Below are 26,807 nucleotides of genomic sequence, written 5' to 3'. Positions count from 1 at the left end.
GACGGGGGGTACAGGGGCCAGCGGCTGCACAGGGCGCTCTGGGGGGACCAGGATCGGTTCATGTGAATTCGCTGATGAGGGTCCGGGTCCCCCCCATCCCCCCGCTTTTGCACAGGCCGGGCAGCGCCTCCCCCCGGCACGCCAGGGGTTAACCCGCCCCCCAACCTGCCCCTCACCGCCCTGGCAGCCTCCCCAGCGGCCGGGCTCAGCGTCCTTTCATCACTTCCGTCCCCAGCCCCCGGAGCTGGCGGCGAGGCGCTGGGGCTGCGGCTGCACCGGGGGCCGCGATGGGGCTGTGACAGCGGCGGGGCCGGCCGAGGGGGGCAGCGCTCAGCACCCGGGGCCGCCTCCCCCACGCCCCGTCGGGCACCCGGAGCTGCAAGGACGGAGCGCGGGGGGGCTGCTCGCAGAGGTAAGGGGGGGCTGCTGGGACAGATGCAGGCTCTGCCCCCCCCCGATGGGTCCCTGCCCCTGGGGGGGCAGCCCCGCCAGGCAGCGGCTCCTCGGAGGTGATGGGGGGGAGGAAGAGGATGAGGAAGGTGCTGCGGGAAGGGGGGGGCTCCTGCAGGGAGGGGAAGGGGCCAGGTGGGGGGGAGGGGGGCGGTGCAGGGGGGCAGTGGGGGGGGACCGTGCGCGGGGCGGCAGGAGATGATGCGGGACCCCTGCTCCCAATTCTCCGCCGGGCAGCGGGGGGGACGCTGCGGAGGATTCTCCCAGCCCCGCTCCGGTTTTTGGCGGCGCGGGGGGGTTCCCCCCCCCCCGCTGCGGGGCCCGGCCCGGCTCTGGCCCTCGCTGCGGCTGGAGCAGAATCTGCTTTCGTGTCATCCGGGCTGGGGGCCCCCCCGGCCGGTGCTGCAGCCTGCAGGGCCCGCGCCGCATCCCCGCCTGGGCCGCTCCCTGCTCCTGGGCCGGGCTGGGGAAGGGGGCAGGGACCGGGGCTGGGGGGGGGGGGGGACCCGGATTTCCCCGTGGGAGAGGCACCGGCTGGGCCCATCCCCGTGGAGGCCGCTTTACCCCCGAGCTCTGTGAGCCCCAGCTGGAGTCCAGCCCCTCCACCCCCCATGCAGCCCCCACCTGGGGACCGCGCCCCGTGTGTTGGGGGAGCTCGGGGGTGTCGCACCCGCCGGTCTGAATAAACCCCCTGTCCCAGCCCAGCTGGGTTTGGCTCCAAATGTGTCGGGGACATATTTAAACCTGGCAGGAGGGTTTTTTGGGGGGGCCCCTTCTCCCACCCCCAGTGGAAGGAGCTGGCAGAGCCCAAGTGGCCCCTGGGTGCAGAAATCAGCCAGCTCCCCTGGGGCCGTTTCTTCTAGTTTTATTCTGCCTGTCAGAGTAGCACCTGCCCACCCCCCCCCCGAGATCGAGGGCGGCCACCCTGTTGTGCCGGGTGCCCAGGCCCTGACCGAGGATCCGGGGCTGCCCCGTTGGGCCAGATCTGTGGAGACCGAGGAAAACGCAGTCCCTGCAATCACCACCTGAATGGGCCTAGGCAGGATTGTTCTCCCCTTTTACAGTTGGCACCGGAGGCCCAGAGGGCTTCAGTGACGGGTCCAAGGGCCCTCGGTGGCAAAGCCAGGAGTGGGCGTCCTGTCCTAGATCAGCCCCTGAGCAGCTGCAGCCGGGCAGGAAATGTCTGGTGCCGTTATGGTGACCAGAGAGCAAATGTGAAAATTCGTGATGGGGGTGGGGGGTAATAGGAGCCTATATAAGAAAAAGACCCCAAAATCGGGACTGTCCCTATAAAATCGGGACGTCTGGTCAGCCTGGCTGCAGTGGCCCTGTGGTCCTGGGAGCGGTGCAGCCCGAGCCCTGCTTGCAGTCCGGGCTGTCTGTTACTAACCTCTCGGGGTTGCAGGCCCCTAGCAGGGGATGCATGGACCCCACTCCCCTCCCAGAGCTGGGAATAGAACCCAGGAGTCCTTGGCTAGGGCTCTCTGCTCTGGGTCGCCCCGCCTGGCGCTTTCTCTGCCCTGAAGGCCCAGCTGCTGCCACCTGCAGAGTCCCCAGAGGCGTGAGCATGGGGCAAGGAGGGGGGCGAAGCTGGGGCCCTGCCTCCATCCCCCTGGCTGGGCTCCCTGTGGCATGATTGTGGTCTCTGCACCTACGGCCTCCGACCCATCCCCCCTCCGCTTCCTGTCGCGGCGGCTCTGCTTTCAGGTCCTGGCGGGGCTGCCGAGGCCGGCGTGCAGGGCCTGGCTCGCTGGCCTGCACCTCGTGGCCACACGCAGGGGCGTGATGAGCAGCCAGGATGCCTGGGTCCTCTGCCCGGCTGCGCCCCTGCCTCGGCGGCCTTTCCCCACCGTTCAGGCTCTTGCCTCGGTGGCCCCTCCGTGGCCCCACTCTGCGCTGGGCGTGTTACTGACGGGGGCCCGTGGCAGGGTTATCCAGCAGCCTCTGCAGACCCCCGGGCCTGGCGGGGAGTCAGAGCCAAGCTGGGGGTGCGCGGGCAGCAGCAGCGCAGTGGGACCCCCTTTTGCCAGGGGCTGCAAGGCACCCGGGGAGAGGGAGACCCTCCCCGCTTCACAGGGAGTCTGCCTCAGAGCTGGGGGCTGAACCCAGGTCTTCCAAGTCACAGCCCAGCACCGGAAACACGGGCCCGGCCAGCCTCTGGAAGATGGGGCGATGAGGTGCATGGGGCCGTACTCTCTGTGCTGTCAATGGCTCTCGGTCTGACATACCCAGGTGGGGTCTGGTCTAGCTGCCTGCAGCCTCTCCCGGCTCCTGGGACACGGTGCAGGAGATCTAGGCCAGGGTCTCCGGGAGCCGCCTCCAACCTGGGCAGGGTGCTCTGCGTGTGAGCTCAATGCCTGGGGTTCCCGGAGTAGCTCACCCCGGCTCTCTGGGCAGCTTGGAGTAGGCCACGCACGTCCCCAGGCGGGAGCTCCCGACACGGCTGACCCCTGCTGCCCACGGACACTGGACAGGAAACAGCCAAGCCCCCGGGTGCTGCCGTGTGTGGGCCCCTATCGCCCCCTGCTCTGACGGTTCTGAGGAGGCTCCTGCCATGCTGAGCCCAGCAGCGACTGTCTCAGACCCTTGGGGCTGGCCCGGAGCTCCAAGTCTCCACTGGGGCCATGCGCAGAGCTGGGTGGCCTGGTGACCTGGCTCACAGGGTGTGTCGGGGGCAGGTTGGGAGGGCCAGGCCTGGGCACACGGGTCGGTGGTTCTAGGCCCTGCGCGTGCCATACGCAGTGCCCCTATCGGCAGCATGGGAACGGGACCTGTGCTGGGCGTTCCCCCCACTGCAGGCCTGGAGCAGGCCGGCTACAAGCCAGCAGCTGCCCATGTACTGGCGTGGGAGGAGGCCCAGCGAGCCAGACGGGAGGTGGCTGAGCCCTGTCTCGGGGGTCTCACAGCCACACGTGTCCTGGGGCTGCATAGCTGAGCTGTGTCCTGGCCGGGCAGGAGCCGCTCACCCTGCTGGGCTCCCAGGGAGCAGCTCCCACAGCCTGGGCTGCCTCCATTCCCCACGGGCTCCATCGGGCGCAGGATCTGCGGGACTCTCCGCTGGCGTGTGGGAAGGGGGTGCCTACACCCAATCCAGGGGTGCATCTAGGGACTTTCTAGAGCAACTGCTGAGCGGTGGGAGGCAGGGCTGGGGTAGCAGGGGGCTGCAGGTCGGGAGTGAGGAGCATGGACACAGGTCTGTGTGTGGTGGGGGGTGAGGGGAGAGCGCTCAGGGCTGGGGTAGCAGGGGGCTACAGGTCGGGAGTGAGGAGCATGGACACAGGTCTGTGTGCGGCGGGGGGACATCACAGGTTGGCACTGGGGGCTCCTGCCCTATTCCTGGCTCTGGTCAGTTTGACTTGATCACAATCACCCCCAATCCCCTCCCCTCCCTCAGCCCCCGGGAGGGGGTAGTCGGGGAGCCACAGAAGCTGCCGGCACTTTCTGGGCTGTGGGTCCAGGAGCTGCAGGGTGGGAAAGGGGGTCTCTGGCTCTCCTGATGTGTTTCTCTCCCCCTTCCCCTCGGTGCAGGGTCTCCCATGGGCCTGACTAGCCGGACGTGGATGCCATGGAGCTGTGTGCAAAAAAACACCCCCCAGGTAAGGGGTCCTGCGGGGGGCGGGTCTGTGTAATGAAGAATGTCACATTTTCCTTCTGCAATTCCCACCCACCGCGGGAGCGGAGTTGCTTTAAATATTTAAATAAGGCTAAAGTCATGGGGGGGGTTAATTTGGGGGCAGTGACGAGTTTTGGGGCCAATGAGGTTGGACGTACACTGCAGAAATTGCCTCTCTTCTCCCCCCTTGCCCTGGGCCTGCAGCTTGGGTTCGGGGTTTCTGTATGACTGGGGGGGTTGGAGAGCTGGGGGTGCTTGTACATCCCTTGGGGCGCAGAGTTCCCACCCCCTTAATCTCTGGGGAAGGGGGGCAGAGCAGAGCTCCTGCACTCCAGAGCTCTGACCTGAAACCAGATCCAGACTGAGAGGCTTCTGCAGAGCTGCGGGGGCTGTGGGTCAGGATTGGGGGGGCCTGGCAGAGCTGGAGGGATTGGGGGGGTCTGGCAGGGCTGGGGAGCTACGGGGGGGCCGTTAGGGAAGCTTCCATCTCGCTCCCAGGCCCCCCCCCGGAACCTCACAGCCGGGCACGTGTCTGCTTGGGGGGGCTCTGGGGGGCTCTGGGGCGGGCTCAGTGCAGCGGTTGCCCCGGCAACACCGTCCCGGCCCCAGTGGCTGGTGCGTGGTGGGGGTGAGCCCGGCAGAGCCCCTCCCGAGGGGGCATCCCAGGCAGGGGAGTGGGGATGGCCCGGTTAGGACGGGCGAAGGAGCTGCAGAGCACGGAGCTCCCCCGGAGCCATGACCGGCCCCAGGGAGATGCTGGAGAAATAGTCGGGGGCCAGCGGGAGCTGAGGGGCAGGTGCCTGCAGCAGGGGGGAGGGAGGGCTGCATGGGGGGCTCGGCCGGAGGGGCAGGTGCCTGCAGTGGGGGTCTGCATGGGGGGCAGGTGTCTGCAGGGGTGGGGAGCTGGGCTGGTGGGGGGGCAGGTGCCTGCAACAGGGGGCGGGGCTGGCAGCGTTGGGGGACGGGCTTGCAGTTCCGCGTGCAGTGGGGCTGGGAGGAGCTGGGGGGTCTCAGGCTCTGCCAGTGGGGCTGCGGAGCTGGCCGGGCGGCAGCTCCTGGGGGCTGGGTCTCCGTGCACCAGCCCCTCGGGCGGGACCAGCTGCAGCCCCTTCCTGGGGTCGGGGGGCGGCTTGCCCCAGGGTTCGCCCGAGTCCCTGCGTGACCTTGGAGGGCTTGGCCCCGGCTCCCGGGAAGTGGAGTGCAGGGCAGGGGGGCTGGAGGCCAGGGGTGACTTCCAGTGAATGGGGGGGAGGGGGCTTAATGGTGCATCCTCCCAGAGACAGCCCCAGGGGACGGGGCACAGGGCAGGGCTGCAGTGTACACCCCGCTATGGCTCCTGCCTCTTCCTCAGCACAGGGGCCTGTGTAACCAGTGGCTCCGAGTGAGGGCAGCCAGCCCCCCAAACTCCCCCAAGGTTGGGCTAGCAGGGGCTGCAGGTCAGGAGTGAGGGGCACCGGCAGAACTGGTGCGGGGAGTGGGCCCGTGTCCCATCAAGGTTATCCTGTACCCAGAGCGTTGGCTATGGGCTGGGGTAGTGGCCCGGGCGGGGTGGGGGGCATGTGCCAGGGCTCCGTCGGGCTCCCTCTGACCCGGGTTCTGTTGCAGAGGAAGAAAGGCGGGTGAAGGCCAACGCCCGAGAGTACAACGAGAAGTTCCAGTATGCGGTGAGTGCCCCGGTGCCCACAGGGGGTGTATGCAGCTGCCCCCCACCTTCCAGGGCCCGGCTAGTATGGGCAGGGGGGCTGCCGGGCAGGGCAGCTGGGCAGGACTCATGGGGTGGGGGTTAGGGAGGTGGAGGGGCCCACCCCAAAGGTTTCTCCCCATCTGTCCCCGAACCCCTGCTCTCCTCTCCTGAGCAGGGCCCCGGCAGAGGTGGGCTCTGGCTTGAGGTCTCTGCATGGGGCTGGGGGAGTGGGGCCCAGCCTGGGAAATGCGGGGTTGGGGGGGTGGCTCTGTTGGCCCTGGGGGTTGGGGGGCCTGCAGTGCTGGGGGGATCGTGGTTCTGGGTTGCGGGTCACAGACCTCATCTGACTCCTCTGGGGGTCGGGGGTGGGAGCTAAAAATGGGTTTTGTCCATGAGAAAATTCTGCTGCTGAGCGTCTATTAATAACGCCGGGCTGGGACGTCCCAGCTGAGCGGGCCGAGGATGGGGCCCTGCTCCTGAGCCGCAAACCCTCCCATCCCCCGGCTTCTGGAGGTCCCAGGGGAGCCCCCTCCAGCTCCTTCAGCCAGCACGCGGTGGGGGGAAGGGAGCAGCTCACCTTGGCCTCCCCCTTTTTGCTGTGGGAGGGGGCAGGGAAAGGTTACTAGTAGCTGCTCCCCGGGCCCAGCCTCTGTGCTATTTCAGGGCAGCTGGACCTGGGGGCCGGGCTGCTGCTCAGGGCCTGGTCTGGGAGTGTCTGGCATTGGGAGATGGTGGTGCCCTGCCTGGCAAGCTGCCGCGGGGGGGGCCAGCATCACTTCCCAAGATGCTGGTGTCACGGAGTCCCTGGGCGATGCTCTGGAGCTGCTCCCTACAAAGCCAGGCAGGACTCTGGGGAAGTCTCATCTCTGGGAGCAGCCTGTCTGCAGGACACACAGCTCACCCGGCTCCCCCTTCCTGGGTCTGACCTCGGAGCATTCAGCATCCTCTGCCCCTCCGTGCGCTTCCCCCCAGTGAGTCCACTCAGGTGGGGCTCCTGGGGAAGCCAGAGGGTCCTGCACCCCAACTCCGCAGTCAGACGTGACTCTCAGCCAGCCAGTAACCCAGAGGGTTTATTAGACGACAGGAACATGGTCTAACACAGAGCTTGCAGGTGCAGAGAACAGGACCCCTCAGCTGGATCCATTTTGGGGGGCAGTGAGCCAGACAACCCTGTCTGCCCTTCACTCCATGTCCCCAGCCAGACCCAAAACTGAAACTCTCTCCAGCCCCTCCTCCTCTGGGCTTTCCCCTTTCTCGGGGCCAGGAGGTCACCGGATCCCTTTGTTCTCCAACCCTTTAGCTCTCACCTTGCAGAGGGGAAGGGCCCAGGCCATCAGTGGCCAGGAAACAGGGTGTCGGCCAGGCTCTGTCTCCAGACCCCTGCACACACCTACCCTCTAGGGCTCTGCAAGGATCGTACACCCTTATCCCACCCCCTAGATACCTAAGAACTGCCTAGGGGAAACTGAGGCACCCCCACACTATTCAGAGGAAACATTAAAAACAGTCCCGCTTCATCACAGCTGGTTCTGCTTGTTTGCCCTGTTCTCCCTCCTGGGACTCTCAACACCGCCCCCCACCCCCCGTGTACAGGGGGGTAAACAGAGGCTGAGAGAGGGCCGGGACATGCCAAGGCGGCCCTGCGAGTCAGAGCTGGGACCAGAACCCAGGAGTCCAGGCTGCCAGCTCAGACGTTGGTTTTCCTCCTCTCTGAGCCTTGGGGCGTGTGGAATCTTGGAGAGCTGGGGGCGGGGGTGGGGGGAGATTCTTAGGGGGTCTCCATGGCTGGGGTTGGGCGCTTCAGGATGGAGCCTGTGGTCCGTGTCTCTCCTAATCCTGCCCATCTCACCCCCAGAGTAACTGTATCCAGACCTCCAAGTACAATATCATCACCTTCCTGCCCGTCAACCTCTTCGAGCAGTTCCAGGAAGTGGCCAACACCTATTTCCTCTTTCTCCTCATCCTGCAGGTGGGGGGACACGGTCCCGCCCTGGGGTACCATACAGTGGCTGGTGGGTGGGCGTCCCATGGGGAGGGGAAGGGATGGGCCCCTGTGTGGAGCCCTGCTGGGGATCCCTGCCTAGACTTGGGGGGAGATCCAGTGCCTTCTGCATGCAGCATCCCACCCTGCACGGGTGCCCTCTGGGGTGCCCGGGGCGGCGAAGGTGGGGTGCCTTTTGTGTTTAACCCCAGCCCCCTCTCTCCAGCTGATTCCCCAGATCTCCTCGCTCTCCTGGTTCACCACCATCGTGCCTTTGGTTCTCGTCTTAACCATCACAGCTGTCAAAGATGCCACTGACGACTACGTGAGTGCCCCCGGGGTGGGGGGGCGGGTGCTGGGGGGGAGCAGTGTTCCCTGCAGCGGCCCCTGGGCATGGGGAGGTGGAGCTGGTTCCGCTGTCCAGTGTGTGGTCAGGATGGAGCGGGGCCCTGCTCGGGCTCTGCCAAGCCCAGCTGCTGTCCCCCACCCCACTCCTGGCAAGGCCCAGGCTCGGCAGCCCGTGTTGGGGGCAGGTGGGGGGATGGAGCCCCTCCTGGGATCCCCTGACCAAGGTTTCTGCCTTCCCCCTCCAGTTCCGCCACAAGAGCGACAACCAGGTGAACAATCGCCAATCTCAGGTGCTGATCAACGGAACGTAAGTGTCCCGGGGCCCCGGCCTGGAGGAGCCCCTGGGGGGCCAGAGGGAGGCAGGTTCCCCAGCTGGAGAGGGGCTGTCTCCCCCCCCCCAGCATCCGGCACAGAAGTCCCATGGGAGAGGGGCTGGGGGGAGCAGGCCACCTCTGAAGAAGGGGTGGGGGGGGTTCAGGGCCGCTGCTCTCGTGGACTCGGGCAGGGAAAGGCCTTGGAGCCAGGGCACGGCTGAGATAACGGTGGGAGGGGGACTCCCTGGCCCCCCTGACTCTGCTCCTCGCGCCCCACAGCCTCCAGCAGGAGCAGTGGATGAATGTGTGCGTCGGAGACATCATCAAGCTGGAGAACAACCAGTTTGTGGCGGTGAGTCTGGCTTTCAGGTGGGGGGCAGGAGCCTGGGGGCGAGAGGCCCTCCCCCCGGGGATGTTCTGGCTCCCACCGCCTTGGCGAGGGGCACTCTGGGCAGCCGGAGGCCGGCTGGCCTGCCTGGGTCTCGGAGCCCATGTCGCCCCCAGTGGCAGGGATATGGAGCATTGGGGTTGGGGGGTGGCAGGGACCCCAATGGCAGCTCAGCCCCGGCCGTTCCTCTCCCCTGGCAGGCTGACCTCCTGCTCCTCTCCAGCAGCGAGCCCCATGGACTGTGCTACATAGAGACGGCCGAGCTCGACGGGTGAGTGACCTCGCCTCTCCTTCGCCCTGCCAGCCACACGCATTCCCCCCACGGGGCTAAGGGGGTGGGACCGCCAGCCTCTCGGGGAGTGGGGGCAGGGGAGTAAGGTGGGGGCACCCCCAGCATGGATGCTGCGCCCATCAGCATGGCGGTTCAGAACCAGCAGGATCTGCAAGCCAGGGGCAGTTTGGGGCTGGGGCTGTGGGGTGGGGGGCTGGGGTGGGGGCAGGGTAGTTGCTCAGTTTGACAATCTGGGCTGAGTGCAGCCCTGAGGTGCCAGGGGAGACCTGGACTTTCGATCCCTTGTAGACTCCTCAAGGCCCCCACTGAGATGGGGGCATCCTGCCAGGTGCCGCTGTCACGGACCCACAGGGCGGGCCCTAGGCCCCAGCCCTGGCTATGCCCCAAGGGGTCCCATTCTTCCTTCAGGCTAGGCCCTGCGGCTGCAGCACCTCTCAGACCGAGCCTCTGGGCTGCAGCCCTCCTGCTTCGCCCCGTCAGCTCTGCCCAGCGAGTCTGACTGAGCCCGACGCCCACGGCCCCTGCGGGGTCCAGGCATCCCTGGGGTTGGCAGGGCACCTGGCAGCGTTCTCAGAGCCCCGGAGCCCAGTGTGGGGAGTCCGGAGACTCGCCCACAGAATAAAGGTTACGTCCATCGGTTGGCCTGACCCACGTCCCACCCAGCCAGGTGCTGTGGGCTCCATTCCTGGCTCAGGCTCTCCAGCTCTGTCAGGCACCGCTGAGAGCTGTCTCCCCCCCGAGCCTGCCCTTATCCCAGCTCCCGCAGGCCCGGCTGAATTCAGGAGCGTCACTTGCTCGGTCTTTGCGGCCCCTCCGTCCCCGTGCGGGGTTTGAGCCAGGACCCAGCCAGGCCGTGCTGCCCAGTTTTGTGACCCAGCTGCGCCCCGGAGCAGTTCGTCCCCCCGTTGGCACCCGCGGGCTGGTAGCGCCAAGCCCAGTGAGTTGCGGCCCGGCGCGTCAGTCTCACAAGTATGACAGGCCTTTCCCGCGCGGGCACGGCCGCTGGCCAGGACGGGGGCATCGCACCGGGCACCGCACAGATGCAGCGGGGGCATGAGACAGGCCCAGGCTAGGCAGGGAGTGGGGCCAGAGCAGGGACTAGAACCCAGGTGTCCAGGCCCCTGTTCTGTGCCCTCGCCCCGGCCCACGCTGCCTCTCCTTCCAGAGAGACCAACATGAAAGTGCGCCAGGCCATTCCTGTCACCTCGGAGCTGGGGGACATCCGCAAGCTGGCCCAGTTTGATGGTGAGTGCGGGGGTCAGGGCGGCTCTGCACCCTCAGCCTTTCTGTCTCTGCATTCTCATGACGTGCTGGGGGGGGTGACGCTTCTGGGGGTTTCCTGAGGCGTTTGGGGTGAATTCCTACCCCCTGCTCACAGCGGGAGGGAGCCCTGTCTGTGCCCACCAGGGGAAACACTCCTCAGCCACCAGCTGCTGGCCACACAGGTGCTCCGCTCCGGGAGCCCTGCCCTTTCCCAATGCAGGCCAGCGGTTTACCCAGCCCACTTGGGTACGCTCAAGTGCCCCATCCCCAGCTGCCAGCACCCCCAGGGGCACCGACTCGCTGCCTCCGGGGAAGCAGGGCACCCAGGTCACGGGTTCCCCCCCAGTTCAACACTCTCCTTAGCACGAGGCACTTTGGCAGGTTTAGAGTAAAACCAACCTGGCGTTGGCTGAACAGAGCTCGAGGGAGAGATTCCGACATAAGCCAGCCTAAGGATCTGGAAACGTTAAGGCTACCGGTAAAAGGAACGTAAGACGCAGTTTATAGCCTGGACTTAGTAACCAGTGACTTTCCTGGCTCATTCGGTATTTCTCACCCACAGCCTGGTCCCTGCAGCGCGTGTCCCGTCCGGAGAGTAGGGAGCCATTTGTCATGAGCCGGACCCTGCTGGCAGAGTCCCTGTCACGGGTCACCTCTGGGGCTGGTTCTGCTCCGACACAGGCTTTGAGCCCAGCGGCTCCGCTGCCAAGAGCGCTCGGGGTTTGTTTGTCCCGTAGGTCTCCAGCTGGGAAACACAGGCTGTCTGGCAGCTGCCCTTCGTCTCAGCCTGGCTGGGGCAGCTCCCTGCCTCCCCCTCACGGCAGCACGCGGGAACCAGGCCAGCGCCCACCCCCTGGGGCGAAGTGCTGAGGAGAGGGTCAGACCCGGGGTGATAGACCTGCCTGCTCCTGCCCCGGTGTGTCTGTGTCACTGGGGTGGCTCATCCCTGGATCCAGCTCTGCTCCTGCCCCGCTCTCTCCAGCGCCCCCTGCTGGGGGGGGCCGGGGATGTCTGAAGGAAGCTCTCGGCCCCGTCTGAATGCCAGCCCCTGCACCCAGGTTGCCCGAAGTCTGTGGGGCTGGGGGCTGTGCCAGGAGCACTGGGATCGGAGCTGGGCTCCGGTGTCCAGCGCTGGGCTGAGGGGTACCAGGCTGCTGGCTCTCTCCCCAGGTGAGGTGATCTGCGAGCCCCCCAACAACAAACTGGACAAGTTCAGCGGGACCCTGTACTGGAAGGAGAACAAATACCCGCTGAGCAACCAGCACATGCTGCTGCGAGGCTGCGTGCTGCGTAACACCGAGTGGTGCTTCGGCCTCGTCGTCTTCGCAGGTGGGGGCGCGGGGCTGCCACAGCCCGGGGCCCGTCCCCTCATCCCCACGGCCCGCTCTGCCGTGGAGTCAGCCCTCCCATGGAGGGGGCTGTTCCCGGCCACGTGGCCGACCAGGTGTCGGGCAGAGCTTCAGCGGGGTCCCCCTGCATGGGCCGGTGGGAGTCCCGGGGGGCACTGGGGTGGGAGCCAGGGGGCGCCCAGTGATGTGTTTCCCACCCCCCAGGTCCTGACACCAAGCTGATGCAGAACAGCGGGCGGACCAAGTTCAAGAGGACAAGCATCGACCGGCTGATGAACACGCTGGTGCTCTGGGTGCGAGTGAGATGGGGGCTGTGGGAAGGAGACGCCCCGGGCGGGTGGAAGATCTCCCGTGTGCCGGTTCTGTTACCCCGTCTCGGCTACAGCCCGCCACCCCCTACGCATGGCCCTCCGGGCTGGCCCCGGATCGCTCCCTTCCGGGTGCAAAGGGCAGGGCTGCCCCCTAGTGGTGCTGAGGCACCAGGACATGACGTTCCTGGAAGCTTTTAAACCTAGAAAGGCATAAAGAACTGCAGAGGCCCCACCCCCCAGGTGCGCGGCCTGCCCCGATCCCGGGCTGGGGGACCTGGCCCCACCCCCCGGGTGCGCGGCCGGCCCCGATCCCGGGCTGGGGGACCTGGCCCCATCCCCCAGGTGCGTGGCCAGCCCCAGTCGGAACGGGGTAGCAGTGCAAATCTCTCGATGGGCTCTGACCCCTGCCCTCCCTCTGGCAGATCTTCGGGTTCCTGGTGTGCATGGGGGTAATCCTGGCCATCGGCAATGCCATCTGGGAGCACGAGGTGGGAGCCTGCTTCCAGATCTACCTGCCCTGGGACGAGGCGGTAGACAGTGCCTTCTTCTCCGGCTTCCTCTCCTTCTGGTCCTACATCATCATCCTCAACACCGTGGTGCCCATCTCACTCTACGTCAGGTAGGCAGCACCTGGAGAGCAGGAGCCGGCAGCAGTGGGGCTGGGGGCCGCTGCCGGGCTCCTGCCGTGGTGCTTCCCTGGGGTCAGGGGGCACAGTCACTTGGGGGGCAGAAGCCCAGGCCCGGTGGGGCAGCCTGGGAAGGCAGGGGAGGTGGCACATGGGAGGTGCAGGTAGAAGGCCAAGGAAAGGGGTCTGTGACTGGGGGACTCAGGGAAAGAGGGTGCGTGTTGGGGGAATCCAGGGAGTGTGGGGTGGTGGAGATGGGGGGAGGGACAAGAGTCCAGTGTGTGTGGAGTGCCCGGGGAGGGGGACCAGGCTGATGGGGGATGCCTGGGGAGGAGGTACCTGGCTGTGTGTTTGGAGGGATGAGGGGGGGGTACCGGGCTGTGTTCGAGGGAGGTGCCCAGGGAGAGGGTGTCACGGAGTCCCCGGGCGATGCTCTGGAACTGCTCCCCACGAAGCCAGACAGGACTCTGGGGAAGTCTCCCCTCGGGGAGCAGCCTGTCTGCAGGACACACAGCTCCCCCGGCTCCACCTTCCTGGGTCTGACCTCGGAGCATTCAGCCTCCTCTGCCCCTCCATGCGCTTCCCACAGCGAGTCCGCCCAGGCGGGGTCCTGGGGAAGCCAGAGGGTCCTGCCCCCCAACTCCGCAGTCAGACGTGACTCTCAGCCAGCCAGTAACACAGAGGGTTTATCAGACGACAGGAACATGGTCTAACACAGAGCTTGTAGGTACAGAGAACGGGACCCCTCAGCTGGGTCCATTTTGGGGGGCAGTGAGCCAGACAACCCCATCTGCCCTTCACTCCATGTCCCAGCCAGCCCCAACTGACTCCCCCTCCAGCCCCTCCTCCTCTGGGCTTTGTCCCTTTCCCGGGCCAGGAGGTCACCGGATCCCTTTGTTCTCCAGCCCTTTAGCTCTCACCTTGCAGGGGGGAAGGGCCAGACCCCTGCACACATCTGCCCTCTAGGGCTCTGCAAGGATCATACACCCTTACCCCACCCCCCAGATACTTAAGAACTGCCTAGGGGAAACTGAGGCACCCCCACACTATTCAGAGGAAACATTAAGAACAGTCCCACTTCGTCACAGAGGGTACCTGGCTGTGGGGGTGTTGGGGAGGGGATACCTGGCTGTGTTGGGGGGGGGTGCTGGGGAAGGGGTGCTGGGCTGTGTGTGTGTGGCAGGGGTATTGGGGAGGGGCTGCTGTGCTGTGTGTGTTGGGGGTTACTGGGGAGGTGGTACCTGGCTGTGTTTGAGGGAGGTGCCCAGGGAGGGGGTACCTGGCTGTGTGTGTGATGGGGGTGTGCAGGGAGGGGGTGCTGGGCTGTGTGTGTGTTGGGGATGCTGGGCTGTGTGCGGGGTGCAGGGAGGGGGTGCTGGGCTGCGTGTGGGGGGAAGGGGTGCAGGGAGGGGGTGCTGGGCTGTGTGGGGGGGAAGGGGTGCAGGGAGGGGGTGCTGGGCTGCGTGTGGGGGGAAGGGGTGCAGGGAGGGGGTGCTGGGCTGCGTGTGTGTGTGGGGTGCCCGGGAAGGGCGGTGCTGGGCTGCATGTGTCTGTGGGGTGCCCAGGGAGGGGGTGCTGGGCTGCGTGTGGGGGGAAGGGGTGCAGGGAGGGGGTGCTGGGCTGTGTGTGGGGGGAAGGGGTGCAGGGAGGGGGTGCTGGGCTGTGTGGGGGGGGAAGGGGTGCAGGGAGGGGGTGCTGGGCTGTGTGTGTGTTGGGGGTGCCGGGCTGCATGCAGGGTGCCCGGGAAGGGCGGTGCTGGGCTGTGTGTGGGGGGAAGGGGTGCAGGGAGGGGGTGCTGGGCTGTGTGTGGGGGGAAGGGGTGCAGGGAGGGGGTGCTGGGCTGTGTGTGGGGGGAAGGGGTGCCCAGGGAGGGGGTGCCGGGCTGCGTGCGGGGTGCCCGGGAAGGGCGGTGCTGCTGCTCTCTGGTGGGGAAACACGTCGGCGTCTCCGAGGCCTAGGGCCCCCCGTGCCGTCCTGCTGGTCCCCCGGGCCTGGCTGCCGCGGCTCTGTCTGACCCAGCTGCCTGTGCCCCTCTCGCCCGGCCCCTGCCGCCCCTTCTCCCTCTCTTAATGTCTCTCTCTTTTCGTTCCCCAGCATGGTTCTGTCCCCTTAGCCCCGAGGTAAGAACGGGTCACTCCCGCCCCTCCCCTGAGCCTAGCCCCTCCGTTTCCTGCTGGGAGGTCTTGCCGGGGCAGGGGGGAGATGGGGGCAGCTCTAGTCCATGGCTCTAGCACCGGGCCTGGCGCAGGATTCCTGGGGGTCAGCTGGTGCTGCCCCTCACTCCCACTCAAACCCCCCTTCCTCGGAGCCCCTCGGCTTGCAGCGCTTCTGCTTCTCCAGGCCAGAGACCGCGGCCAAGGGGCTGCGCTCGCCTGTGTTGGTCAATATGAGCGTAGGGGGGCCCGGAAACCAATGTAAGAGGAGTTAGCATGGTCCAGAGAGTGGGCACTGGGCCCCAGAGAGTGGGCACTGGGCCGGGGAGCCAGGACTCCTGGGTTCTATCCCCCTAGAGGGGATTGGGGCCTGGTGGGTTAGTGTGTGGGGGCCGGGAGCCAGGACTCCTGGGTTTTATCCCTGGCTCTGCGAGGGGAGTGGGGTCTAGTGGTTAGAGCGGGGATGGGGGCTTGGAGCCAGGACTCCTGGGTTCTATCCCCAGCTCTGGGAGGGGGAGTTGGGTCTAGTGGTTAGAGTGGAGCTGAGGGCTGGGAGCCAGGACTCCTGGGTTCTATCCCCCAGAGGGGATTGGGGCCTGGTGGGTTAGAGTGTGGGGGCTGGGAGCCAGGACTCCTGGGTTCTCTCCCCAGCCCTACCCCAGCCCTGTGTGACTGTAGGGTAAGTGCTGACCCTGTGAAATGGCTTAGCTGATGGAAGTGCCAGGGGTGCTGCGGGGTTGGCGGCTGGCGGCAGTGAGTTGCTCCCCAGCGGGGTGCTCCCCACCCAGCCGTGCTGAGCCCTGTGCCCCCTCCCTCCCTGCGTGCAGCGTGGAAGTGATCCGCCTCGGCCACAGCTACTTCATCAACTGGGACAAGAAGATGTACTGCGTGCAGCGCCAGACGCCGGCCGAGGCCCGCACCACCACGCTCAACGAGGAGCTGGGCCAGGTGGAGTACATCTTCTCCGACAAGACCGGCACCCTCACCCAGAACATCATGATCTTCAGCAAGTGCTCCATCAACGGGCGCAGCTACGGTGAGCGGGGCCGGGGGCCAGAGCCGCGGGGGGCCGGGGGCCAGAGCGGCTGGGGGGCTGGCGGCCAGAGGGGCTGGGGAGCAGGGCAGTGGGAGGGGGAGAGGACGTCTTTCCGTGGCCCTGGTGGTGGCTCTCCCCATCCCCAGGTCAGGCAGGGGTGGCCATGCTCCTCTGCTCCCTGGGGCACTTACTGTGGGGTGCCCCCCAGCTCCCTGGATGCTGGGACACCCCTCCTGCCAGGGCTGTCCAGGCAGCAGCTCTGGGAGGGGACCAGCCAAAGGAGCCAGTCCTGGTGCCTCTGCAGGCTCCCTGTGTCCACCTGCTCTCCGTCTGTGCCTGCTTCGGGGGTGTGGGGGAAACAGGTGAAGCTGGGTGGGATGGGGGCAGCTGCTCGTTCTGTCGGGCGGCTCTGTCTTGGGGACAGCGTGGCTCCTGTGGGGCGGGGGGCTCCCAGCACCCCCCCCCAGCGATGCTGTGCTGGCTGGTGTCCCCACATTAACCCTTTGCCCTCTGCATTTGCAGGTGACATGCTGGACGTGCTGGGGCACAAGGCGGAGCTGGGGGAGGTAGGAGCTGCCCCATCCCTTGCGGGGAGGTGACTGAGATGGTCAGAGAGTCCCAGGGAGGTGGGCTCCATAGGGGGCTTGGGGTGCAGATCCCGGGCACTGGGGGTGGTCTCTGCATTTCAAGGGGGAGCCCTGCCCTCCAGGCCTCTTCGTGTTGTGGGGGGCAGGCTCTGGCATGCCCCTGTCCATGGCAGCAGGGGCCGGACGGGGGGGTAACTCTCTCCCCCTCCCTAGAGGAGGGAGCCGGTCGACTTCTCCTTCAACCCGCTGGCCGACCCGCGGTTCCGGTTCTGGGATGCCAGCCTGCTGCAGGCCGTCCAGCTCGGCAACCCCCACGTGCACGAGTTCTTCCGTCTGCTCTCGCTCTGCCACACCGTCATGTCCGAGGAGAAGAGCGAAGGTGGGTGGGCCACCCGGGGGCTTTGGTCGGGGGGGAGCTCAGGCTGTCCCCTGGGGAGGGCTCCAGCCGGGGGTGTGGGAAGGGGGCTTGGGGCGTCCCCTGGGGCGGGCTCGGGCCAGCGGGGGGCTCGGGTTGTCCCCCCTGGGGTGGGCTCTGGCTCTGAGGGGCTGGGGGGCTTGGGCCGTCTCCCCTTGGGGTGCAGTGGGTGCAGAGGGGCTCGGCCTGTCTCCCGTGTGGGGTGTTGCTGGTGGAGGCCGAGCACTGACACCCCCCCCCGCTGTGCCCCCCAGGAGAGCTGTACTACAAGGCACAGTCCCCGGACGAGGGGGCGCTGGTCACGGCCGCCAGGAACTTCAGCTTCGTCTTCCGCTCGCGTACGCCCAAGACCATCACGGTGCAGGAGCTGGGCCGGGCCGTCACCTACCAGCTGCTGGCCATCCTGGACTTCAACAACGTCCGCAAGCGCATGTCCGTCATCGGTGAGCCGGGCGGGCTGGGCACAGAGGGGTGGCAGCGGGTGGTGGCAATTGTGGGGGGGTGGGGAATGGGGCAGGCTTGGGGGAGATCCTGTGAACAGTGGGGTGGAGGACGGCAGGGGCAGGGTCCCATGGGGACTGGCAGTGTGTGTGCCTGGGGGTCACAGGGAGTCAGCCGCAGGGACTGGGAGCAGGGGTTGTGGAGGGGACCTTCGGCTCCCTAGGATTTGCCAGCCTGAGGCTGCTGGTCCTCAAGCTCCCACTGCCCCATGGGCTGGGGGTCCAGCCGCTGAGCGTGCCATGCCCCACACAGTGAGCAGGGTGGGACTGGGGAACACGGGGGGGCTTGGGGAGGTGCAGGATCACTGACCCCTCTCCCCTCCCTCGGCACCAGGGGCCTGACCTTTGCCGTCTGCCCACGGAGGGAGAGCACGTTGACCTGGCTGGGCCCAGGCAGCGCTGGGCTCGGGGGTTGTTCCCCTTGGCGCACCGGGGTCTCTGGTCGCTCTGGTCCCTGCATGTCCCAGCAGTCCCTTGCTCCCCCTGCAGTGCGGAGCCCCGAGGGCCGGATCCGTCTGTACTGCAAAGGGGCCGACACCATCCTCCTGGAGCGGCTGCACCCAGCCCACCACGAGCTGCTGAACGTAACCACCGACCATCTGAATGTGAGTGGGAGTCCCGAGCGCGGGCTGCAGCTGGCCCTCCGGGGGCCAGGGGCCCTGATCCTTCGGGGACTGGGTGGATCACAGGGCAGCCTCGAATTGACCCGGGGTCCTGGGTGCCGCCGTGGGGCGCGTCGACCTGGAACTCCACTGCCAGCCTCTGCCCCCCAGGGCTGGCTGGGGGGACCCATCCTCGCTGCGCTGGGATTGGCCTGGCCCCCGTCTGGGTTGGGAGCTGACGCAGCCACTGCCCTGCAGGAGTACGCCGGCGAGGGGCTGCGGACACTGGTGCTGGCCTACAAGGACCTGGAGGACGGCTACTACAAGGACTGGGCCGAGCAGCTGCTGCGAGCCGGCACTGCCCCTGACGGCCGCGAGGACCGGCTGGCCCGGCTGTACGAGGAGGTGGAGCGGGACATGACGGTAGGTGGGCTGGGGACGCCGCCTGAGGGGCAGGCCGGGGCCATGGCGCAAGGCGGTGCCCCAGAATCACTGCTGTGTCTCCTCTCTCTGCCCAGCTGCTGGGGGCTACCGCCATTGAGGACAAACTGCAGCAGGGAGTCCCCGAAACCATTGCCATCCTAACGCTGGCCAACATCAAGATCTGGGTGCTGACCGGGGACAAGCAAGGTGAGGCTGGCTCTGCGCCAGGGGCTGGGTGGAGGGGAGCCGTTCTGGGCTGGCACCAGGCTCAGGCAGAGCACTCAGCCCCTCTGTCCTGGGGGCAGGACCCCCGTAGGCATCTGATGGCCAGCAGTGTAGGGAATCCTCCTGCAAGGCACCTTGGGGCGCAAAGCCCTGGTGCCCCAGGGTCATGGGGGGGTGATGGAGACTGGGGTGACACAGAGGGGGAGTGGGCTGGGGGAGTTGATCCCCGCTGGTTTGTGGGTGGGGGGGCTCCCCAGGGGGTCCAATGGGCAGCGCTTGGGCACAAGCTCCCTGGCTCAGCCTGTGTCTCCCGTCCCCAGAGACGGCCGTGAACATTGGCTACTCCTGCAAGATGCTGACGGATGACATGACCGAGGTGTTCATCGTGACAGGCCACACGGTGCTGGAGGTGCGGGAGGAGCTCAGGTGAGGGCTGGGGGGGGCTGCGGGAAAGCAGAGCTTGGGGGGGGGCCTAGGGCTGGGGGGGGAGCAGGGAGGACACCCCAGCCCGGTCCCTGCGCTGCTGGTGGGAGCCCGGCTAAGCCTTCTCCTCCCCACTAGGAAAGCCCGGGAGAAGATGATGGACTCGTCGCGCTCCATGGGCAATGGCTTCTCCTGCCAGGAGAAACTCTCCTCTTCCTCGTCCGCTTCCCGGCTCGCCTCAGTGCTGGAGGCCATTGCGGGCGAGTACGCCCTGGTCATCAATGGCCACAGCCTGGTAAGGGGTGTGACGACACTTGGCCAGGCCGGGCAGGGAGGGGAGTGGTGTTACTGAGGGCAAACTCCCCACTCCCCTTCCAGTACCCCTCAGTCCTGACCCGCAGCCCCCTGGCTTCCTCCTACTCTACCGCCAGCTCTGCCGGTGCCCCCCGTCCCAACCGGTAACCCCCTGCCATTCTCTCCCTCGGTGCTCCTTGCCGTCCTTGATTGCCCTCAATGCTGGGTGTCCCTGCTGGGCTCAGGTCAGACCCCGGGCCTCATCCCCCATGAGCTTACCCATCCGTGCCCCTCCCCACAGGCCCACGCGCTGGAGGCCGACATGGAGCTGGAGTTCCTGGAGACAGCCTGTGCCTGCAAGGCCGTGATCTGCTGCCGCGTCACCCCGCTGCAGAAGGCCCAGGTGGTGGAGCTGGTGAAGAAGTACAAGAAGGCCGTGACGCTGGCCATCGGGGACGGCGCCAACGACGTCAGCATGATCAAGAGTGAGTGCTGGGGGCGTGCTGGCCGGGGGGGCGGCTCTGCCCGCGGGGCCGGGCTGGGGGTGGGAGGGGAGCACCGGTTTCCCACTGCAGGGGGTTGTGTGGGGCTGGGCACAAGCTGCTGCGGCCAGGGCTGCTCTGAGTTCCCTGCTGACCCACACATCTCTTCCCCCAACAGCTGCCCACATTGGCGTGGGCATCAGCGGGCAGGAGGGCATCCAGGCCGTGCTGGCCTCCGACTATTCCTTCTCCCAGTTCAAGTTCCTGCAGCGCCTCCTGCTGGTGCACGGCCGCTGGTCCTACCTGCGCATGTGCAAGTTCCTCTGCTACTTCTTCTACAAGAACTTCGCCTTCACCATGGTCCATTTCTGGTTCGGGTTCTTCTGCGGCTTCTCGGCCCAGGTGTGGTGCCAGGCTGCTGGGCCCTGGACAGGCCGGCTGAAGCCTCCTGCGGCTGCGGGAGCAGGGTTACCCGGGGCCGTGGGGCTTCCCTCCAGGCTGTGCCTGCTGGATTGGGCCCCAGCCGGCACCCAGGGGCCCCAGCCAGGATCAGGGCCCTGCCGTGCCAGTTGCTGCGTGGACACAGGGAGGGAGGGGCCCTGCCCTGCAGTTCCCCGTGTGCAGGGTGATGACGGGGGAGGGCTGCGTTGGGGCCTCGAGCACCCAGCCTGTCGTGGGTCAGCAGCTGGCACTGAACCTGGGTGGAAGCACAGCCTCTGCTGTGTGACTGCGGCCCAGGGCTGGGCTCAGAGAGCTGGGCTCTGCCGTGGCTGCATCCTCCCTGCCTTGCTGGAAGAGCTTGGAGGATGCCCAGGCAGGACTGGCAGGCCCCAGGTGAGCTCCCTTCTGGCCACCCTGCCCGGGCCTGATTCATTGGCCGGGGGCAGAGAACCAGGCTGGTCGTCGGGTCCTTCAGCGCTTGGGGATGGCCGGGGGGGAGCACAGAGCTGGGGGGAAGCACGTCTGGCTGGGGGAGCACAGAGCCGGGGGGTGTCTGACAGGGGGGAGCGAGTTGGGGGGGGCACGTGTCTCCGAGACAAGCAAGTGAGTGCCTTGTCCATTCCTGCATGCAGTGGGGCAGGGGGTGTTTTCCCCGCCCCCCTGCCCTGACCTCCCCTTTCTCGACAGACGGTCTATGACCAGTACTTCATCACCCTGTACAACATTGTCTACACCTCGCTGCCCGTGCTCGCAATGGGGGTGTTCGACCAGGTATGGTGGGGCTGGGGCAGGGTGGAGATCTGCTCCTGCTGGGGTGGCTGGGGGGGCCCAGCCTGTCTCCTGTGCTCCTGGAGCCCCCACCCTGCAGAGGGGCCGCAGGCGGGGAGAGAGGGAATTCTGTGGGGGCAGCAGGAGGCTGGCTGGGGGTCCCCCGTCTCCGGGGCCCTGGGCACTGCAGGGCCCTAGCCCAGCTGGGTGGGGTCAGGGCGAGCCCTCCCCTCCCCCCCGCCATGTGACTCATCTGCCCTGCTGGGACCCCTCCTCAGGGGCAAGAGGTGGGCTCTGTCCCTGGCCTGTTCAGCCCTCAGCTTCCCTGCAGGGGGCTGCTCCTGGGCGCGGGGACCCCAGGCTCACCCCTGCCATGCCCCCCCCTCGCAGGACGTGACGGAGCAGCGCAGCATGGAGTACCCCAAGCTTTACGAGCCGGGCCAGCTCAACCTGCTCTTCAACAAGCGGGAGTTCTTCATCTGCATCGCCCAGGGCATCTACACCTCCGTCCTCATGTTCTTCATCCCCTACGGCGTCTTCGCCGACGCTACCCGCGACGACGGTGCCCAGCTGGCCGACTACCAGTCCTTCGCTGTCACCGTGGCAACCTCCCTGGTGATCGTGGTCAGCGTGCAGGTGGGCAGCCCCCGTCCAGCCCTGGCTCGTGTATCCTGGTCCCGCAGGCCCCGGGACCCAGCGTGCGGAGCCGGCGTTCAGCTCTGCATCCGGCCTCGGCGCAGGGGGCTGGACTCCCTGACCTCGCGGGTCCCTTCCAGCCCCACGTTTCTCGCGGGTCCCATACGGGGTCAGGTAGCCCAGGAAGTGAAGCAGCCTGGATCTAAGCTGTTGATGAGGTGGCTGCATCTTGGCGCTGGGCGGAGTGCGTGGCGCTCAGCCCTGGGAAGGGCGGTGGGCCAATGCGATGTGGTTTGTGATGCTGGGGGACTGAGGGCACTGCCCCGGGGCTGCCCATCGGCTCTCTCTGCCTGGCTCGGCAGCCTGTCTGCACTCCCCCCTGAGCTCTTCCCTCTTCCCCCAGATTGGGCTGGACACGGGGTTCTGGACGGCCATCAACCACTTCTTCATCTGGGGCAGCCTGGCTGTGTACTTCGCCATCCTCTTCGCCATGCACAGCGACGGCCTCTTCCAGATGTTCCCCAACCAGTTCCGCTTCGTGGGTGAGTCCAAGCAGCTGCATTTGCCTGGTGCTGGGTGCCCAAGGCAGGACCGACCGGTCCCCGAGATCCCCGCGATGCCAGGGCCTGACTGCATGAGACATGCCCTGGTGACTGCGCCCCATGCTGCAGGGGAAGGTGGAACAAGCCCCCAAGGTGCCTGCCGATCTGGCCTGGGGGGAAATTCACTCCTGACCCCACTGCGGGGCTCCCCAAGGCAGGCGAGAGCAGGTTTCTAGTGGGGCAGTGGCAAGGTTGCTGGGGAGCTGTCCCAGAGTCCCCGGGCGATGCTCTGGACCTGCTCCCTATGAAGCCAGTCAGGACTCTGAGGAAGTCTCTCTGTGAGCAGCCTGTCCCCAGGGCAAGCAGCCCACACAGCTTCCACTTTCCTGGGTCTGACCTTGGAGCATTCGGCCTCCTCTGCCCCTCCGTGCGCTTCCCACAGCGAGTCCGCTCATGCGGGGCTCCTGGGGAAGCCAGAGGGTCCTGCCCCCCAACTCCGCAGTGAGACGTGACTCTCAGCCAGCCAGTAAAACAGAGGGTTTATTAGACGACAGGAACAGGGTCTAAAACAGAGCTTGTAGGTGCAGAGAACAGGACCCCTCAGCCGGGTCCATTCTGGGGGGCAGTGAGCCAGACAATCCCATCTGCCCTTCACTCCATGTCCCAGCCAGACCCAAACTGAAACTCCCTCCAGCCCCTCCTCCTCTGGGCTTTGTCCCTGTCCCCGGCCAGGAGGTCACCTGATTCCTTTGTTCTCCAGCCCTTTAGCTCTCACCTTGCAGGGGGGAAGGGCCCAGGCCATCAGTTGCCAGGAAACAGGGTGTCGGCCATTCTCTTTGTCCAGACCCCTGCCCACATCTGCCCTCTAGGGCTCTGCAGTGATCATACCCCCTTATCCCATCCCCTAGATACTTAAGAACTGCCTAGGGGAAACTGAGGCACCCCCACACTATTCAGAGGAAACATTAAGAACATTCCCACTTCGTCACAGGAGCCCCATCCCCCTCCCGATCAGAGCCCCCTGTGAACTCTGCTGTTCTCCCTGCAACACGCCTGATTCCCGGGGGCCAGGGGGAGACCCCGGTGACAGCCTCATTTCTCTGCTGCCTCCTGCACCCCACTCCTGGTGCTGCTCCCACCTGCCTGGCTCTCAGGTCTCTCCCCCTTCTGCTGCCCAGGTAATGCCCAGAACACGCTGGCCCAGCCCACGGTCTGGCTTACCATCACCCTCACCACCGTGGTCTGCATAATGCCAGTCGTGGCCTTCCGATTCCTCAAGCTGGACCTGAAGCCTGAGCTGTCGGACACGGTGAGTGCGTGCGGCCAAGCCGGGGCCCCTGCGCATCCCCCAGCGCGGAGCAGGCCCCCCCACAGGGATCGGACGTCTCTCACCCCCAGCCCCCCATGCTCAGCTGAGGGCAAGGGGGCTGCCCCGCAGCGCCCCCTCTGACCAGTGCCGGGAAAGGCCTTGCCATGGAGCAGGGGGCCGGATCCATCTCCGCTCGGCCAGGGTTGTGTGGGGAGTTGTCTGCCCCCAGTGATCTCACCTCCCCCGCAGGTTACTGCCCCCTCACTGGAACGTCTCCATCGCTTTGGCCCCTGCCCCCGTCTCTGACCAGCTCCTTCTGCCGGAGCTGCTGGGGGGTCTCGGGCAGGCTTTTTACGGCCCCACTCACCCTGGCTGGGCCTTCGCCCCTGCCTGGCCCCCTGCAGTCTCACGAGAGGGCGGGCTGTGGGGTCTTTGGCTGGGCTCCTCACTCTGCCTCCCCCCCAGGTGCGCTATACCCAGCTGGTGCGGAAGAAGCAGCGAGCACGGCACCGCTGCATGCGGCGGGTGGGGCGTGCCGGCTCGCGGCGCTCCGGCTACGCCTTCTCCCACCAGGAGGGCTTCGGCGAGCTCATCATGTCGGGCAAGAACATGCCGCTCAGCTCCCTGGCGCTCTCCAGCTTCACCGCCCGCTCCAGCTGGATCGAGACCCTCCGCAAGAAGAGGGGCGGGGACAGCACCGCCAGCAGCCCCAGCGGGGGGGCCGACAAGCCGCTCAAGGGGTGAGGCTGGGGGGCTCCGATTCTTACCCCCGCCGGGGGCTGGGCGGCCCGTCAGCGCCCCCGGCTGTTCCCACCGCGGACCGTGGCTGGCTGCTGTGGGTGCTGCTCGCTTGGGAGACCCCCACCCATGGCAAGGGGGAGGAGCGCCCCGGGAGGCTCTCCAGGTGCTGAGGTTTGGAGGCAGAGTCTGGACCACAACCAACCGTGTAACCAAAAATCCCCCCACCCAGAGGGACAGGCGGCTCCCCCATCCGGAGCCCGGGCGCAGAGAGCCTGCAGTGTCTTTAATCGGGACCTCCACCCAGCCGGAGCGGACAGCTACCCTGAGTCACGCGCGAATGTAACGTGCTGGAGACACGGGGAGGGCCAGGCCTGGCAGGGGGCAGCTGGGCCTGGCAGCGCATGCCCCCCCCGCCACACGTGTCTTTTTTATAGATATCAAATGAGAAAAACAGCAGCCAACGGAGCCCCCACGTTTACGAAGTGACTCTTCTCTGTCCCCGCTGGCACTGGCTGCTCCTGGGGAGGAGCTGGCTGAGCAGAGACGGGCACAGACGTGCTCCCCACGCGAGCCGTGCCACTTCCAGGGCTGCGTGGGCGCCCCAGGAGGGCGGGCTATGGCCTTGGCCTTCTCCTGCAGCAGGGCAGGGGTGGGGTGGGGAGAGGGATGCCCAGGCATGGAGGAGTTATGGGTCCTGCCCTCTCTGGGGCAGGGCAAGTGCTGTAGCAAGGCTGGGCCCTCTCCTCTGCCCGGCTGGTTTCTACACATGGTGAAACCCTACGTGGCTGGGCGGAGACCCGATCCCCTGGGTGCTGCGCCCAGTCAGTGCCCACCCCGGGGCTGGAGGGCTGTGGCACCTGGAGCCGAGGCCAGAGCCGGGGAGGAAACCGGGCCCTAGGGAGCTGTTACAGACCAGAGCAAAACCGCGGTGGAAAGGGCCAGGAAACGCCCAGCGTCTGACCTGAGCCGGGCTCTGGGGGTTCCTGGCTGCAGGGGCGGCCCTAAGGTACTCCCAGCTTGGGGGTGGGGGGCGCAGCCGCAGGGCTTTTGGCTGCTAGTTCACCCCCCCTACCCCGACAGCTGGTGGAGCTTGGCTCTGGCCTCGTGCAGCCTCTGCCCAGGTCCTGGGACCAGCCCAGCTGATGGATTTGAAAGGGGAACCAGCCCCCCCCCCCAACTCCTTTCTTTTCTGCGTGCCAGAGGCTTAGGCAAGGGGCTGGGTCCTGGGGTCAGCATTGTTGACGGGCTGATTGTGATTCATTCCCCGCAACAGGGAGCCTTTCACAATCGTCTGGGTGTTTTGGGCTCTGTTTCCCTTCCCCTCTGTGCTGGGAATGGGCAGGGTCCCGGGGGGTGGGTCTCCTGAGTCACCTTCCTTGGGGCTCCCCAGCCCCTCCACCTCCCATCCACGCTCCCCTGGGGAAGCGTCCAGCCTGCTGGCTGCTCCCTCGTGCCGCGCTGGCAGGTGCATGGCCCTTCTCTTGCACACGTATTGTAGCTCATCTCTGCACGCTTCTTGTGATGCATTCCTCATGTCCTTCGCATGGCCCCTACCCACCGGTACCACCCCCGGCACGCCTGGTACGCACACTGCCCGCGCCCAGCTCACTGCGGTCAGTACCCCCAGCTGCTCTGGATCCCTCGGAGGTTGAGTTGCTTGAGGCTGCAGGATGTAGGAGACCCGGGGCTGTGGGCAGGCTGGGAAAGGTCCCAGGGCCCCCAGTGTGGGGATCAGCTCAGGTGTCAGCCCCCAGCGAGGTGGGATCCAGCTGGAGGCAGAGGGGTTCTCCCGTACTGCTCCTGGACACCCCCTGGGGAGGGTCAGTTGGGGTGTGGGGGGGGGCAAAATGGGCCCAGGCCAGTCTTGTGCAGGGCATGCCTCCTGATCCACCCCTCTTCCCTCCCCTTGATCCGTGTCTGTCCAGGGTGCCAAATAAGATGGGTGTGGGGGGAGGGAGGACCCAGTGTTCACTCCCCCCCGTCCCATTCTGCCTTTGAATGGGAGGGGCTTTGCCAGCCAGGGGCAGGTTCGGGTGGGTGCTGTCACAGTTTCAGCCATTCTCTCCCCACCCGCAGCCGCTGGGGTTGACTACAGAGCTCGACCCACTTGACGAAGGAACAGTGTGCTTGGAGCGGGGGAGTGGGGTCTGGGACCCAGGACGCCTGGGTTCTATTCCCAGTTGTGACACTGACACCCTGTGACTGGCTCTGTGCCTCAGTTTCCCCACCCCCCACCTCCCGTGAAGTGCTAGAGTCTCCTGGGGGGCTGGGTTCTGGAAGGTCGGGGCAGCTTCGGGCATTGCTGTGGTTGTGTTAAGCCCTTCTGGGAAGGGGCGAGGGCTGGCGAGGCCTGGCTGGGGGAGGGCGTGGCCCCCCGTGTCTGACTTTTATACCAAAGAGGAACTGTCTGTTTGGGAGCTGGCTGGGTGCGCGTGTGCTAGAGTATCTATTTTTGGTTTTTTCTGTTTGTTTGGTGGGGGGAGGTGGCGTGGGCCGGGCCGAGGAGCAGTCGGTATAATTTATTACACATTTCTATACTTGCAGAATTGTATCATTTTATGGGTATAAAGAGAGAAAAAAAATAGCCTTTTATAAAAACGTCTCTTTCTGA

The 26,807-nt window shown here is 66.4% G+C and overlaps 2 protein-coding genes across 2 annotated transcripts; both read left to right on the top strand.

The window, feature by feature from the left end:
- The first annotated feature begins 228 nt into the window (after positions 1–228).
- Positions 229–16,450, top strand: LOC311512696 (phospholipid-transporting ATPase ID-like). The gene is made up of 14 exons (XM_084614035.1): positions 229–412; positions 3,979–4,046; positions 5,669–5,727; positions 7,603–7,716; positions 7,955–8,053; positions 8,322–8,383; positions 8,670–8,742; positions 8,979–9,049; positions 10,236–10,315; positions 11,504–11,662; positions 11,887–11,975; positions 12,416–12,612; positions 15,600–15,808; positions 16,331–16,450. Exons 2-14 carry the CDS (start codon positions 4,016–4,018, stop codon positions 16,405–16,407), a joined length of 1,320 nt encoding a protein of 439 aa, XP_084470161.1. The 5' UTR covers positions 229–412; positions 3,979–4,015; the 3' UTR covers positions 16,408–16,450.
- LOC311512295 (phospholipid-transporting ATPase ID) lies at positions 16,413–26,807 on the top strand (the record flags this gene model as incomplete). Its single annotated transcript, XM_084613435.1, has 15 exons — positions 16,413–16,457; positions 16,609–16,774; positions 17,065–17,253; positions 17,800–17,915; positions 18,171–18,335; positions 18,431–18,542; positions 18,881–18,986; positions 19,122–19,278; positions 19,579–19,762; positions 19,938–20,161; positions 20,888–20,971; positions 21,359–21,604; positions 22,008–22,146; positions 23,325–23,455; positions 23,921–26,807. 15 exons carry the CDS (start codon positions 16,413–16,415, stop codon positions 24,197–24,199), a joined length of 2,343 nt encoding a protein of 780 aa, XP_084469561.1. The 3' UTR covers positions 24,200–26,807.

Source organism: Lepidochelys olivacea (genome assembly GCF_965140295.1).
Source record: "Lepidochelys olivacea isolate rLepOli2 genome assembly, chromosome: 24".
NCBI classification, from domain to species: domain Eukaryota; kingdom Metazoa; phylum Chordata; order Testudines; family Cheloniidae; genus Lepidochelys; species Lepidochelys olivacea.
Note: the sequence above shows the minus strand (reverse complement) of the source record. Positions and strands in the feature narration are given on the sequence as shown.